Consider the following 16,327-nt stretch of genomic DNA (forward strand, 5'->3'; position numbering starts at 1 on the left):
TCCAAAGTTTGACCCATGCATCATATTCTATATTGTGCCCAAAGTCTATTGCCCATAGGCCACACTCACCTATCAAGGTGGGCTGCCAGGGGATTGGGGGCTCAGGATACCACACGCCAAAAGGCGCCCCCACCCTTGTTTTAAAAAAGCTATGCCAAAGGGGAAGCGGTGACATTAGGTCCTAATGAACCCATTCTCCATTGCCCTTCCTGTTACAACACACAGCAGCACTGGGTCATTTTATGTATTTATTGATGCTGGGGGGAGGGGAGGCATAACCTATTTGGTGTTTCGCAACTTTCTGACTAGTTGCAGGACCTTAGCCAGACCTAGCAGAGTACACACAGAATCCACGGAAGTAATTGGCGACTTGGCTGCAGACAGGATAGACGAAGCAGGAACCAGGAACTTGTAGTTAGGTGTTTATTATATACAGTGGACTATTTACAGGAACAGAACACGGATCTTTAGCTAGCTCTCTCTGATACGACTCACAACTCCTACACTGACACACAGAACTCTGAACCTCTGAACTCACACATTCCAGTTAGTAGGCCATTAATCATCACTCCCTTGAGAGAGCTTGATCAATCAGGGAGCTGTCTCCATGTCTCTGTTATCACCAGGCAGACTTACTCCTTCAGATTGCCTTCTGGCTGTCTGCCAAACCTTAATTGACTCTGTGTGAGTAGCTGCACGTACACAGATTCCCAACAGGCCAGCATCAAACTCCCTCCCTCCCAGGTCCACGATGAACCTGGCCCAGCGTACCTGGCCTGCCCCAGCCCCCGGGTGCATGGGCTGCTTGGCCCCGAAGGTCTGGGAATGCTTGCTGGCCCGCTCCTTCTTGGCATCCACAGCATCGTAATACCTGGAGGATTCATTTGGATAGGGAGAAAGGGGCGAGAGGAAACACGACCAAGGCGTATAAAGTTACACATGGTGCAGGGTAAAGGGGACAGAGTTTTTTTCCTCTCAGAAATACTCCAAGCCATCTAGTGGAGCTGAGCATTGGACGGTCAACTTTTTTTGCTGGCTGAGGCAAAGGACAAGATGGCCGCCGCTCCCAGTTCCATAGCTAAACCAACAGCTGAATCTTACTTCAATACTGGCAACAGGACAGCACCCCTCGCCCCACCACGTCCATGGGCAGCAAGTTCGCTCAGGGCAGGCTGTGAGTGGCACATGCCAGCTCTGCCCTCCCGATGCCTTGCCACCATTCCCCCAACCATCCCTGAGCATCAGCCGCCTGAGACAAATGCTTCACTCGGCCTACTGGCAGAGCCGGCCGGCCCCACGGAGAGTTCAGGCCAGCCAAAGGAAGGATTCATTCATAAAGCACACAAAGTTTAGGGGTTTTGGACAAACTAATGGAGAGCAGCCACAGCTACCAATGGCTACTCATCATGATGGCTATATATCACAAGCCAAATCAAGGGTAAAATACCAGAGTTGTTGGGACTCGCAAGCGGGGAAAGCGGCTTTTGTGCTCAGGTATCCAAGATACCAATACGAATCTGGTTGGACAGTAAGAGTCTGATCCATTATTATTAATAATAATAATAATAATAATAATAATAATAATAATAATAATATTTCTCACTTTATGTACATAAGCAAAGGGTGGATAAGACATTATTCCACAGACAACAAGTAAAAAAAGAGAAAAAATGAGAAAAGGGGATGAGGTGCCATTTTCAGCTTGTCTCAGGCAGGAAGAGAGTGTCTTGGGCCGGGGTTGGAGTAAACCTAAGGCATGGTTAACAAGCCAACCTGATGCCAGCAGTAGTCAATGCCATGCCCTCCTGACCTTACTGAACTACAACTCCCATCATCCTCAGCCGTCAGCCACACCGGCTTCCCTTCCCTGCCCTAACTGCTTTACAAGGCCATGCCCCTGCCATTTAGATGGACTAAGTGAGCTGCTTCTGGAGACAAGATCTGGGGCACCATTAAAGTGCGATTATTGGGCTTATTACACTTTTGGCCACCAAGGTGGGGTGGGGGCTGCCATTTGGCTTCCCACCAGCCGCCGAGACGCTCTGCCAGCGCATCGGCCCTCACCCCTTGGTCAGGAACGTGCCGCGGGCGTCGACCAGCAGGAAGAGCTCGTTCTGCGTTTTCTGGCTGTTGCCTGTGTACAGGTAATGTTCCAGCGGGACGGGGCGCTTCAGGGTGCTGATCACGTAGATTTTCTTCCTCTTGATCCTCCTGCAAAGAGAGAAGGATGCCCAGCACGGCTGAGTTGCAGGCTTGCGGACTCTCCTGTTCCCCCCAGCTCACCCAAGGCACACCTCTACACGGCAGATGCTGGCGTGATACACATGATGGTACTGCGAGGGGGAGGAGCCCTTCTTTATCCCTTCTGGGCCACCTTCCAATGGGAGACAGGCAAGCCAGGGGTGGGCGGGGCAACAAATGCAAATTTTGCATTTGTACAATCAGCTGGCTTCTAGATGTGCTCACAGACACCCCTCTCTGTCTTCCATACAGGCAAGCATGGCAAGCAAGAGCTGTCCCAGAAACTCCAGCGGGTGCAGAATGCTGCAGCGAGGCTCCTCACGGGGTCTCTGCCCATGGGAGCATATTCACTCAGTGCTTTACCAACTGCACTGGCTCCTGGTGGAGTATAGGGTCAGGTTTAAGGTGCTGGTCTTGACCTTTAAAGCCCTTCACAGCCTAGGACCCTCATACCTACAGGACCGCCTCTCCCGGTATGCCCCACGGAGGACCTTAAGGTCCATAAATAGCAACACCCTAGAGGTCCCGGGCCCTAAGGAAGTTAGATTAGCTTCAACCAGAGCCAGGGCCTTCTCAGCACTGGCTCCGGCCTGGTGGAATGCTCTGTCTCATGAGACCAGGGCCCTGCAGGATCTGATTTCTTTCCGCAGGGCCTGTAAGACAGAGTTGTTCCACCTGGCCTTTGGCTTGGAGCCAATTTGATTCCCTCCCCCTCTTTCTTTTTCCTTTCTCCTCCTGCGCTGAGGCTACATTTTAATATTTTAATGTTGTATTTTAATTTTGTCTTTAAGTTGTATTCATTCAACTTGTTTTTATTATTGCTTGTTAGCCGCCCTTGGCTGGGGAGGGCGGGGTATAAATAAAAATTATTATTACTATTATTATTATTGACAGAGTTTAAGGCCACATCCCAGCCAGCGAGAAGCACTTAAGGAGGGTGTGGAGCAGCTCCCATCAAGGGTGGGACCTGGTGAGGGGGTGGGGCCTGTGAAAAGTCCCTAGGCTGCTGCTTCTGCTGAAGTTTCCCATCCCTGCTGGCAGGGGTGAGCCTGCAGTAAATTGCACCAAGCAAGTTGGAGTGACCTCTTTCATTAGCAAAAACACAACCTCCACAGACTTGGCAGGATGTCAGGCCTAATGAGCACACCATTATAGAAGAGTTTGGATTTGATGCCCCGCCTTTCACTCCCCTTCAGGAGTCTCAAAGCGGTTAACATTCTCCTTTCCCTTCCTCCCCCACAACAAACACTGTGAGGTGAGTGGGGCTGAGAGACTTCAAAGAAGTGTGACTGGCCCAAGGTCACCCAGCAGCTGCATGTGGAGGAGCGGAGACACGAACCCGGTTCCCCAGATTACGTGACTACCGCTCTTAACCACTACACCACACTGGCTCCGACCTGGTGGAATGCTGTGTCCCATGAGACTAGGGCCCTGCAGGACTTAACTTTCTTCCGCAGCCTGTAAGACAGAGCTATTCCGCCTGGCTTTCAATTTGAACTTAGCCTGATCTTTTATTCCCCTTCCTTCCCTCCCTCTCCCCTTTTTATGAAGATTACCCACTCTGGGATCCCACAGCTAATTCTCCCCCGGTCTCCTCGCTGGCCCAAATAGGACTAATTTAGCCAGCTAGCCCTGGTGATCATCTAATGTTTATTGGATGGATTTCCCCCCTAAATTGATTTTTGAATTCTGAATTTATTGTTATTCACGTTTTATGCTGTTTTTTGTTGTATCACAATAAAGTGTTTTAAATTTATTGTTAGCTGCCCTGAGCCCGGTTTTCTGAACCGGGAACGGCGGGGTATAAATAAAATGTTATTATTATTTATTATTAAAGGTAAAGGTAAAGGTACCCCTGCCCGAACGGGCCAGTCTTGACAGACTCTGGGGTTTGTGCGCCCATCTCACATCTATTGGCCGGGGGCCAGCGCTGTCCGAAGACACTTCCGGGTCACGTGGCCAGCGTGACAAGCTGCATCTGGCGAGCCAGAGCCGCACACGGAACGCCGTTTACCTTCCCGCTGGTAAGCGGTACCTATTTATCTACTTGCCCCCGGGGGTGCTTTCGAACTGCTAGGTGGGCAGGCGCTGGGACCGAGCAGCGGGAGCGCACCCCGCCGCGGGGATTCGAACCGCCGACCTTTCGATCGGCAAGCCCTAGGCGCTGAGGCTTTAGCCCACAGCGCCACCCGCGTCCCTTATTATTTATTATTACTATTCTTTAATTGACAGTTCATTAGGGTTTTCACATCCCATAAAAGCACTATGCTCCTTTATTCCCTCCCCAGCCCAGTCCCCTCCATCCCTCATCCCTCCCTCTTCCTAGAAATAGAACTGCAGGGTTGGAAGGGACCCCCAAGGGCCATCTAGTCCAACCCCCTGCAACGCAGGAATCGCAGCACCAAGGTTTTCATTTCTGACTGCACCACATCTTACCCTATCCAGTCAGCAAACTCCAGGGTGTTGGGGACGGTGGCACTCAGCAAAATTATGTTCACGTGGTCTGGCAGCATGATGAGAACCTCCTCCCAGACAACCCCACGCTGCAAGGGAACGGAAGAAATTAAGAAGACCTCTGCTATGTCAGGCCCATGGCCGCCAGAAGGACCTGAGTACAACAAGAAGATTCCCCCCTCCCCCCATTTTTCCAGGTTTCGTCCAGGCCTTCGCCATCTCTATTCTGGACTGTACCAGTTCAGAGTGGGACGTGGGTTAAACCACACAGCTTCGGACTTGCCGATCAGAAGGTCGGCGGTTCAAATCCCTGCGACGGGGTGAGCTCCCGTTCCTCGGTCCCTGCTCCTGCCCACCTAGCAGTTCGAAAGCACGTCAAAAGTGCAAGTAGATAAAGAGGTACTGCTCCAGCGGGAAGGTAAACGGTGTTTCCGTGCGCTGCTCTGGTTCGCCAGAAGCGGCTTAGTCATGCTGGCCACATGACCTGGAAGAACAAGGCAGCTACCTATGTTTCTAGGAAGGCTGCGGATGGGGAGAGGAGCTGTAGGCTCTGATTGGCGTGCAGAATGCAGTCTCTGGTAGCAGGTCTCAGGTTCAGTTCCTGGCATCTGCAGGCAGGGCTAGGAAAGATCTCAGACCCGGGAAAGCTGCTGCCGGCCTGTGCAGACAATACTGCCTCGACTTGGTACGTGGCGGATCCAAGCTCTGCTCCCCCTTGGTGTGCGCATTTCCTCACCTCTGAGTCGTTGATGTAATGCACCTCGTCAAAGATCACCCACTCCAAGTCTCTGAGGACATCTGAGCCATTATAGAGCATTGACCTGAGGGTTTTTGGAAAGAGAAAGGGATATTGCAAGACCGGGACTCTTTACCCTGATCAACAGCAGAACAAGGGCTGGCCGGACCGTAGAATCATAGAATGGTAGCATTGCAAAGGAGCCCCCGAGGGTCATCTAGTCCAACCACCTGCAATGCAAGAATCTCAACTCAAGCATCCCTGATGCACGACCATCCAACCGCTGCTTAAAAACCTCCATTAGAAAAAGGCAGAAAATGGTTGATATTTAATGATAATGGTAATCATATGTTTCCGAGCACAATTCAAAGTGTTGGTGCTGACCTTTAAACCCTAAACAACCTCAGCCCAGTATACCTGAAGGAGTGTCTCCACCCGCATCGTTCTGCCCAGACACTGAGGTCCAGCTCCGAGGGCCTTCTGGTGGTTCCCTCGCTGCGAGAAGCCAAGTTACAGGGAACCAGGTAGAGGGCCTTCTTGACAGTGGCACCCGCCCTGTGGAACGCCCTCCCACCAGATGTCAAAGAGAAGAACAACTACCAGACTTTTAGAAGACATCTGAAGGCAGCCCTGCTTAGGGAAACTTTTAATGTTTAACAGACCACTGTATTTTAATATTTTGTTGGAAGCCGCCCAGAGTGGCTGGAGAAGCCCAGCCAGATGGGGGGTATGTATAAATAAATAAATAAATAAATAAATAATAATAATAATAATAATAAAGGTAAAGGTACCCCTGCCCATACGGGCCAGTCGTGTCCGACTCTAGGGTTGTGCACCCATCTCACTTAAGAGGCCGGGGGCCAGCGCTGTCCGGAGACACTTCCGGGTCACGTGGCCAGTGTGACATCGCTGCTCTGGCGAGCCAGAGCCGCACACGGAAACGCCGTTTACCTTCCCGCTTGTAAGCGGTTCCTATTTATCTACTTGCACTTAGGGGTGCTTTCGAACTGCTAGGTGGGCAGGAGCTGGGACCGAAAGACAGGAGCTCACCCCGCCGCGGGGATTCGAACTGCCGACTATGCGATCGGCAAGCCCTAGGCGCTGAGGTTTTACCCACAGCGCCACCCGCGTCCCCAATAATAATAATAGGATGGGTCTAAAGAGTGACATTTGTCTTTTCCAAGAGCTTCTTTTAAAACAAGGATTGCTGGCATTTCGGGGCACATTTGCAAACCCCTCCCTATTTATACCCCAAATCCTCACCGAAGGATTTCCGTCGTCATGATGAGGCACGAGGCATCCGGATGGAGCTGAACGTCCCCCGTCAACAACCCCACGTCCCCAAAGGTGTTCTTGAAATCCCGAAACTTCTGGTTGGAAAGAGCTTTGATTGGGGAAGTGTAGATGGTGCTGCAGGGAAGAAAATAAAGAGTTTTAGAAGTTCAAAAGGAGGAGACTCTGGACTCCAGCATACCCAATAGGTACCGCTCTGGTGGGAAGGTAAACGGCGTTTCTGTGCACTGCTCTAGTTTGCCAGAAGCGGCTTAGTCATGCTGGCCACATGGCCCAGAAGCTGTACGCCGGCTCCCTCGGCCAGTAAAGCGAGATAAGCGCCGCAACCCCAGAGTCGGCCACGACTTGACCTAATGGTCAGGAGTCCCTTTACCTTTACTAGGTAATCATAGGCAATTGCCTGGGACAGGAGTCTGTTTTACTACTTTCCCTCCCTACGTGAGTCAATAAAACCAGATATTTTGTCGTCCTAGGCCAAGGCCTCACAGGCTCAACCCTAGCAGGTTCAGTACAGTGGTACCTTGGGTTACATACGCTTCAGGTTACATACGCTTCAGGTTACAGACTCCACTAACCCAGAAATAGTGAAAATAAAAAAATTCCTTCCAGTAGCACCTTAAAGACCAACTAAGTTAGTTCTTGGTATGAGCTTTCGTGTGCATGCACACTTCTTCAGATACACGAAAGCTCATACCAAGAACTAACTTAGTTGGTCTTTAAGGTGCTACTGGAAGGAATTTTTTTATTTTGACTATGGCAGACCAACACGGCTACCTATCTGTAACCAGAAATAGTGCTTCAGGTTAAGAACTTTGCTTCAGGATAAGAACAGAAATCGTGATTCGGTGACGTGGTGGCAGTGGGAGGCCCCATTAGCTAAAGTGGTGCTTCAGGTTAAGAACAGTTTCAGGTTAAGAACAGACCTCCGGAACGAATTAAGTTCTTAACCTGAGGTACCACTGTATTTTACATAACAGTGTTCATTTGGGCGTGGAGGGCAGCTAAACACTGTAAGAGCTACTGTGGTATATTGGTTAGTGTCAGACTACAACCTGGGAGACCAGGGTTCAAATCCCCCCTTTGCCATGGAGCTCGCTGAGCAACCACGGGCCAGTCGCTACCTCTCTGCCTGACCAGGGTTGTTGTGAGGAAAACTCCATACTTCTCCTCCTTGAGCTTCCTGGAGGAACGGTGGGGTACAAATGTTAATTATTATCATTCATAACACGCACTCTCACCGTGTCATGTGCTTCTGGGACAGAGCAATGGCATATTCCGCCACCACAGTCTTTCCGGCAGAGGTGTGGGCAGCCACAAACACAGAGTCGTGCTTCTCCAAGTGGAGAATCGCCTGCTTCTGGAAAACGTCTGGCTCAAAAGGCCACTGAGGAGCGGGGAGAAAGACAGAGGAAGTCACACAGGGGGGCGAAGTTTAGCGTCATCAGTCCTTGGCCCCACCCCCATCGTTCAGCCCGGACATTGAGATCCAACGCCGAGGGCCTTCTGGTGGTTCCCTCATTGCGAGAAGTGAGGTTACAGGGAACCAGGCAGAGGGCCTTCTCGGTAGTGGTGCCCGCCCTGTGGAACATCCAGATTCAGATGTGAAGGAAATAAGCAGCTTTTGTTGTTGTTGTTTAGTCGTTTAGTCGTGTCCGACTCTTCGTGACCCCATGGACCAGAGCACGCCAGGCACTTCTGTCCTCCACTGCCTCCCGCAGTTTGATCAAACTCATGCTAGTAGCTTCAAGAACACCATCCAACCATCTCATTCTCTGTTGGATGGTGTTCTTCTCTTTAATAGACATCTGAAGGCAGCCCTGTTTAGGGAAGTTTTTAATATGTAATGCTGTATTGTTTTTAACACTTGACTGGGAGCTGCCCAGAGTGGCTGGGGAAACTCAGCCAGATGGGCGGGGTATAAATAATAAATTATTATCATTATTATTAGCCCCTACCTTTCCTCTCCCCACTCGGCCCTCTGAACTGCCATCATACCTTGAAAGCCGGATCAGGAATTCGCTTGTAGAAGTCGTCCACGGGAGAGCTGACGTCCACTGGGATGGCCCACTGCTCCTTGGGGGGCTCGGAAGCCGCAGCAGGGGCCGGGGCGGCCTGTGGGGCTGATTTAGGGGCGGGCGTCACCTCCTGAGAGGAAGGCAAAGAGGAGACAGGAAGCGTAAAGGAAGCCAAGGATGGGAAAAGGGAATCCTCCACCCACCCACAGACCCAATAAAATGGGAGGGTTGTGTACCAATGCTGGTTCTATTCAGAGCCACCATATCTAGTAGCCTTGTCCTTCCTTTTGTCTGAATTTGGCTAGAGCAGCTTTGGCTCCTTGGGGGCAGCGCCCTTCGCAGTTCTTATTTTTTTTTTTTTAATGAGAAAAAAAGAAGAAAAAATAAAACTATCCTTATCAAATTCTCCAAATTCCATTACCTTCTTTCTATGACCTCCTCCCATCTCTTGTATCTTGATTAATAATTGTCGCAGCAAATCCTTTCCATAACTCATAACATTTTATCATTACGTTACCTTACTCTATTCTCATTTTATCTTATAAAAACGACCTTAGAGCTTAAAACTTAAATCTTTTTTACCAACTTCTCATAACCATTACCTTTTTGCCTAGTTCTTTAAACATTTTAACAAGAGCCAAGTAATTTCATTTCAACATTTTCCCAACATTCACAAAACATTTCTATTAATAACAATACAAAAAAAGAAGTACAAAAATACGGAACGCTTCACAAATTTGCGTGTCATCCTTGCGCAGGGGCCACGCTAATCTTCTCTGTATCGTTCCAATTTTAGTATATGTGCTGCCGAAGCGAGCACCTTCGCAGTTCTTTCCCAGGCCAGAAGCCTGCCGCATCTTCTGCCAGTCTTCCCTCCCCTCTTTAGACAGAGAAACCCCGCTGCCACCTGCTTGGCCAACATCGCCCCAAGATCCTCCCGTCCCTCTGTAGGAGTGCAAATATTCAGAGTGTGGGGTCAGGTGGGACTACTATGAGGAATGATAAAATATGCATCAAGCCATTGTGTCCGCCGTGAAAGCATGGCGTTGACTGGGTTTCATTGACAATAATTTCTGATCAAATCCCACAACCCTCTGCATCTCTGGCCATTTCCTCTACTGTCCTTTTCTCTTGCTTGACAAGTCACGTACATAGCCCAGTGGCCAGCTGCTTCACCAGGCATGCATCCTGGGCTGTGAAAGATAGTGGGCAGCTTCTTTGAAGTAGCCTTTCCGATATGTTAATCTCAGGATGTTGATCTTAAAGGTAAAGGTAAAGGGACCCGTGACCATCAGGTCCAGTCGTGACTGACTCTGGGGTTGCGGCGCTCATCTCGCTTTATTGGCTGAGGGAGCCGGCGTACAGCTTCCAGGTCATGTGGCCAGCATGATTAAGCCGCTTCTGGCCAACCAGAGCAGCGCACGGAAACACCGTTTACCTTCCCACCACAGCGGTACCTATTTATCTACTTGCACTTTGACGTGCTTTTGGAGAACCAAAAAGTGATAAAGATGCCTATCTCCTTGCCATCCTTCCATCCTCTCCTGTTTACTCCTGTGTCTTTGTAGTTAAAAGAATTTATTTTGATCTGACTTTGTCCCCACGTGGGGTTTGTTGAAATGCTCAGAAGAAATCTGATTGGTTCTTACGAACTCTCTGTAAGAAGTTCTTTTGTGAATAAAAGGACCTGGGGCAGGGGGTGGAGAGACAGATTATTATACGCACCCTTCCCAGAGTCTCGCTGGTTCAAGCCTCTGTGTGTATTCTTATTAATCAGAGTTCAATCCTTCCTTTACTTTGAGAACGCCTCACCCTCTCCGCACACAGGTGGCCCTACCTTGAGCACCAGCTCCTCCAGGCTGTTTGCCCTCTGCAGCGGCGCTGGTTCTGCCGGGGGCGCCTCCTCTGCCTTCGCCCCTTTCCCCTTCTTCATCCTCTTCCTCCCTTCCTCGGCCTTCTCCTTCTCTTCTTCATCGCTGGAGGCTCCCAGCTCAAAGGTGTCCAGGGCCCCCAGCAGGTGGGTCAAGTTCAGCAACCCTGGGGAGGCCTTGAGCTCTGAAGTGGGGGGTGAGACACACAAGCAAGATAGGTTTCTGTACTCAGGAATCCCCTCTGAGGGCGGGAGGGCAGGGGTGGGGAGAGCAGCTTTTGGGCTCAGGGATCCAAGGAAAAGTTTGCAACTGGCTCAGTGGAAAATATGCCGTGGAAATGTGTGTTTCATGCAAGGGCAAACCTCTCTACAAGGCTTGCTATGGTCCTTCAGCTCATGTTAGGGCAGAGACAGTGACTGGGCCAAGCTCCAAGGCAGATGGGGGATTTGAACCCAGATCTCCGAGGTCTTAGCTCAATGCTCTTATTGCTTATGTTTATTTGTATATCGCCCTTTATCCAAAGATCTATGGGTGGTTCACAGCATACAGTATATAAATATAAAACACATAACAAAAGCAAAACAAAACAATAAACCCCTTCCCCAAATATGTATAAAAGGATATACAGGATGTTTAGCCAGAGACCTGGTTGAAAAGGAACGTTTTTGCCTGGCGCCTAAAGGTGTATAATGAAGGCACCAGGCGAGTCTCCCTGGGGAGAGCATTCCACAAATGGGGAGCCACCACAGAAAAGGCCCTGTTCTCAGGTTGCGACCCTCCAGACTTCATGTGGAGGAGGCACACGAAGAAGGGCCTCAGGTGATGTTCTCAGGGTCTGGGTAGGTTCATATGGAGAGAGGCGGTCTTGCCCCAGGGTAGCCTTACAGAAGCTGCTAGACCACAGTTATCATCATCTCTGACCATTGGGCCATACCAGAAGGGGCTGATGGGAACTGGGAGTCCAACAACACCCAGAGAGCACCATGCTAGCTGCCCTTGTTCTAACCACTACACCACACTGTCTCCCAGTCCCCAGGCCAGCCTCCCCACCAGTCCTAATCATCTCTCTACCAGAAATGAGGCTACCTTGTCTGGTGAACTCCACTCCCTTCTTCCAGCCTGGTGGGACTGTCAGCAAATCTGAGGGAAGAAAGAAAAAGCAGGAAGGGATATGGGCTTGAAGACGGAAGGAAAGAGAAGGGTCCGTGGCCTCAAAGCAGGGGGCAGCTTGAGGTACGAGGAGGCCCCAGCCAGAGGATACTCTGATGGGCCTAACCTCCTCATGCCAGTGGGATACCTGGCTGCAGAGGCAGCTGTCAAGGACAGCTGGGTCCAGCCCCCCTTTTAAATTTCCCACAATGTCCCAAAGTGATGGTATGGTAGGGCAGCTTCCCTGCACCTGCTCAGAGGCCCAGACCACGTATCAGCAGTGAGCCCTGAGAGAGGAGAGAGGCCCCAGAATCTGCAGGGATTGTCCTTATTTTTATTGATCTTATGTCAACGGTGCTGCTGGCCTTTCCATCTGAAGAGTGGGCTTAAAAAAACGACTTCAACACATCATAATTCACACTCGGTGCCTGTTATTTCACCACTACTTTAGCCTTACTAGGGTGATGTTTTTTTGCTATCAAAGGCCACCCAGTTGTGATTTCAAGAAGAGGCAACCCCATAGCCCACTATCTTCCCACCCTACATTAATAGTGTAACATCTTCAAGCCTCACCAAGGCTGCTGCAGAGGACACATGGCATTAACACCAGCAACCCAGAACTGGCTGGGATCTTAAGAGAAGGTGCACCATCTATTGCCAAGTACCGTTCTCAAAATCAATGTCCTCTTCCTGGTCTTCTTGAGTCTTGATCTGTTCAAGGCTGGGTTCGTCCATCCCACCTAGAGAGAGGTTGAGTTAAAACAATGCACTGCGGACAATTAAGAGCAAAGCTGCATGCATGGCAATAATTCTGCAGTCAGAAGACTCAGAATTCTGCAACTGAATTGCACAGTAGGGCTGGGCGATATATTGATATATCGCCAAAAACTGGTTTGAAGTCCATATTGTGATGGTGCTTACATAATTTTTCACCCAGCAACATACTGCAAATCATGATTGTGTGTGTATGTGTGTGCGTGCGTGCACGTGCGCTATGCAAAAATCACAATGTGGGGAAAACCGTGAAGCCAGCCAATGCTTCTCTCGATTCCTGCAGTCCCTGTCAAGTCTGCTGGCACAGCCCTCTCCTGACTCCTACACAGAATAGCGAATCACTGTTAGAATTCCTGCTCCGTGATTGCAGTCATAGGATTGTCATCTATCACATGGCAGTGTATGTTTTGACTCCACAGAGTGGAAAGTGACGGAGACAGGATGTTTGTGTTACTGTGTTCCATGAAGTGGGACTATTGTCCTTTCTTCTTTCTCTTTCTCTGATGCTAGAGAGAGAGGGAGCCATGTTGCAGCACTCTGTGTGTTTGTATGTACATAAAGTAGATTAGCCAAAATGCTGAGTTGCTGAGGTCTGTTACGCAACTGTGCAAACTCTGCGGATCCCTAAGTGTGCCGGTATCGGTTGCCATCGGTTGCTGTGATGTTTGGGCTGAAGAAAGCTTTTGAAGCTCCTGAACGAAAGACCAGGAGGGAGAGAACGTGCCAGTTGTGCATGTGTCTCTGCCAGGGTCCTACTTGAGTGTAGGCTGAACTCCTGACAACCACAAGAGCAGGCGCTGGCAAAAATCATGATGCGGGGGGGCCCTCCTCCCATCATCTCTGACCCACTGGCCTTGCTGGCTGGGGCTGATGGGAGCTGGACTCCTAACATGATTCCAAGCCCTGGCGTAAGACTGTAGCGCCAATTCCCCAGACCAGGCAGTGCGAACAGGAGACCCATACCTGGCCAGAAGGGGTAATTGGTAGCGCTGCCTCGGAGAGCCTCGACTGGAGGGCCGGGTGCTCGTTGGAAGGAAAGAGAATTTTTGGCCGACAAGCCCATATTGTCCACAAGTGCCTGAAACGGAAGGGGGAGCAGTGTCAAGACCAAGACAGCAAGTATACAGGTGTCCTCCCCACTTATGCAGGGGGTTATGTTCCGGGGCCCCATGTGCATAGTGAAAATGGCATTAGGTGGGAAGCACCCTCTAAAAAGACCCTAAAATGCCGGCTTTCTCCTGCTTTTGTCACCTGTTAGGCGGGGAGCTGAACTGCTGAAACAAAGCCCCGCTACACCTCTGGTTTTGTTGGGGTTTCCTCCATCATCACTGATGTCACAAGGACGCCACAAGGACTCTCCAGCTCTCTCTTGTCATTTCCTGGTTTGAATCTATCCATTTATTTCCCGGCACCGCACATATACCCGGTCATGGGAGGGGGGTAAAGGTAAAAGGTAAAGGACCCCTGGACGGTTAAATCCGGTCAAAGGCGACTATGGGGTTGCGGCGCTCATCTCGCTTTTCAGGCCGGGGGAGACAGCATTTGTCCACAGACAGCTTTCCAGGTCATGTGGCCAGCATGACTCAACTGCTTCTGGTGCAACGGGACACTGTGATGGAAAGCAGAGTGCATGGAAATGCCATTTACCTTCCTGCTGCAGCGGTACCTATTTATCTACTTGCACTGGTGTGCTTTCGAACTGCTAGGTTGGCAGGAGCTGGGACAGAGCAATGGGCACTCACCCTGTCGCAGGGATTAGAACCACCGATCTTCTGACCAGCAAGCCCAAGAGGCTCAGTGATTTAGACCACAGCGCCTGTATCTAGCTGCAAGAGGAGCAAAATGCTCACGCGGTCGTTTAAGCTTGCAATCCTTGCTTGGAGCAACCGGGGGCTGGGGTGGGCAGCAGAACGGGACACGTACCAGAGCCTGGCTGCTACCATGGAGGCGTCCAGAGATTTAGCACAAGGGTGGGGGGAACATGTGGCTTGGCACAGGTCCCCAATTTGGCACGCGAGACTGCTTTCCCCAAACTACCCCACACCCGCCTTCCACCAGGTATGTTAGCCCTGGTTGGCTGAAGCATATTGAACCACCCACCTGCCCCAACAAGGCGGGAAACCCCTTTCTGCCCAAGGGACACACTCACTTCAGGACAATGCAGTGGGTGGGGCCAGGTAAAAAAGAGGGCGGAGCAATGAGTGTGCCTTTGATCTTCCTACAGCAGGCTAGTTTTCACACCCAGCTCACATGCACTTTTCTAGCCTTCTCATGGGCAAGAGTTTAAGAACCAATTCCAGCCAGGCGAAAACAGTCAGGGTGGTGCAAAGTGGGGCTGGTTAGGGGGTGTGGGGAAAGTTCTGCGGGCCAGGCAGAGAGTGCCGGAAGGCCACCTTGAGTCCCTTGGCCTAGGACTCCCCACCCTTGCCTGACAAAATGATATTCTGGAGGGAACACCGTTCCTCACCTCTCTGAAGCCCAGCAGCTCTCCTGTGGTGGGGTTGCGCTCAGCCTGAAGCGTCGAATGCACGGGGGTGACGTCCACCTCAAAGAGCGACTGGATGTCTTTCTCGCGGGGCCAGAACCTTCCTCGAGAAAGCAGGCAGGATTTTGGGGGTTTTTTTGAAAAAAACAACACCACCAAAAACATTCCCAGATCCCACACCACCAAAACGGCCGCCCCAACCAGAGAACACACGAGTAACTGTGTCCTCTTTTGCTCCTTTCTGGAAGGAGAGACCTCAGTTTAACACAAGGGAGAGATGGCTCCGCGGCCGCCGAGAACCTCACCTGTGAGACCTTTCGAAGTGGTGGATGGGAAGCCAGTCCGGGCTGCTGAGGAAGCGCTGCTCCAGTTCAGAGGCCAGATCCTCAGCATGAGGGGGCAACCCGTGAGGCAGCTGCAAGGTGGGATGGGGAAAAAAGGTGCAAGTGTCATTCCTAGATACCAGCGTCTATGCAGCCGAGGTAACTTGCAGTGGGTCACATCCTGATGTAAAACAGGTCGTATCCTTGCAGCCACCATGATTATGCTCTCAAAGACTGGTCTGACGTTTTAAGTCACAAAATGTCATTGAAAAGGTGGGCGAGGGGGAGAGAAAAGAGACAGACATATATGGGAGGGGGAATTAAACTTCTTTTTTTAAATTGCGTGGCATTTCACTTGGTTGGCTGGTTGCCCTAACTGACCAGCCTCCACTGAGCAAACAAAGAAATCAAGAGCGGAAACAATGCAACAAACAGAAATGCTAGAATTCAAGTTACAAGATGGGAGATTCCGACTCAATGTAAGTAGAACTTTCTGACAGCAAGAGGTTTTTGACAGTGGAACGGTCGCCCTCGGGAGACTGTGGACTCTCCCCCTTTGGAGGTTTTTAAGCAGAGGTCGCATGGGCACCTGTCGTGTATGATCTAGTTGAGATCCCTGCATTGCAGGGGGTTGGACTAGATGACCCTCGGGGTCCTGTCCAACTCTATAATTCTACAATTCTATGAATTCAACTTCTTGCATTTGGATCCCACTTTTATTCTACCATAGCATGAGGTTCCCAGGAGGCCACTCATTCAGTTACTGACCAGACCTGGGCCTACTTCAGCTGCCTCACCTTCAGGAGCCAGTGGCTGCTTTAAAAAAGTTTTTTTAATGGTTTTCCAGAATTTCAAGACGTGCAGCTGGTGGCTGCTTATTGTTGTTGTTGTTGTTGTTTAGTCGTTTAGTCGTGTCCGACTCTTTGTGACCCCGTGGACCAGAGCATGCCAGGCACTCCTGTCTTCCACTGCCTCCCACAGTTTGG

The 16,327-nt window shown here is 50.6% G+C and overlaps 1 protein-coding gene and 1 long non-coding RNA gene across 2 annotated transcripts in view; one reads left to right on the forward strand and one right to left on the reverse strand.

Annotated features, from left to right (window-relative positions):
* Positions 1-16,327, forward strand: part of LOC309525532 — a 130,800-nt gene that overhangs the window by 55,302 nt on the left and 59,171 nt on the right. The gene's annotated exons all lie outside the window — the stretch shown is intronic.
* Positions 1-16,327, reverse strand: part of SKIC2 (SKI2 subunit of superkiller complex) — a 45,493-nt gene that overhangs the window by 26,316 nt on the left and 2,850 nt on the right. The window contains exons 3-15 of the mRNA XM_082209252.1: positions 15,324-15,433; positions 15,001-15,118; positions 13,497-13,611; positions 12,425-12,499; positions 11,697-11,750; positions 10,577-10,794; positions 8,720-8,869; positions 7,963-8,108; positions 6,695-6,841; positions 5,432-5,516; positions 4,678-4,784; positions 2,065-2,211; positions 772-871 (exon numbers count right to left, since the gene is read on the reverse strand). Of these exons, the coding sequence (XP_082065378.1) occupies positions 772-871; positions 2,065-2,211; positions 4,678-4,784; positions 5,432-5,516; positions 6,695-6,841; positions 7,963-8,108; positions 8,720-8,869; positions 10,577-10,794; positions 11,697-11,750; positions 12,425-12,499; positions 13,497-13,611; positions 15,001-15,118; positions 15,324-15,433 (1,572 nt within the window). The remainder of the gene's footprint in view (positions 1-771; positions 872-2,064; positions 2,212-4,677; positions 4,785-5,431; positions 5,517-6,694; positions 6,842-7,962; positions 8,109-8,719; positions 8,870-10,576; positions 10,795-11,696; positions 11,751-12,424; positions 12,500-13,496; positions 13,612-15,000; positions 15,119-15,323; positions 15,434-16,327) is intronic.

Source organism: Podarcis vaucheri (genome assembly GCF_965113315.1).
Source record: "Podarcis vaucheri genome assembly, chromosome: 2".
NCBI lineage: Eukaryota > Metazoa > Chordata > Lepidosauria > Squamata > Lacertidae > Podarcis > Podarcis vaucheri.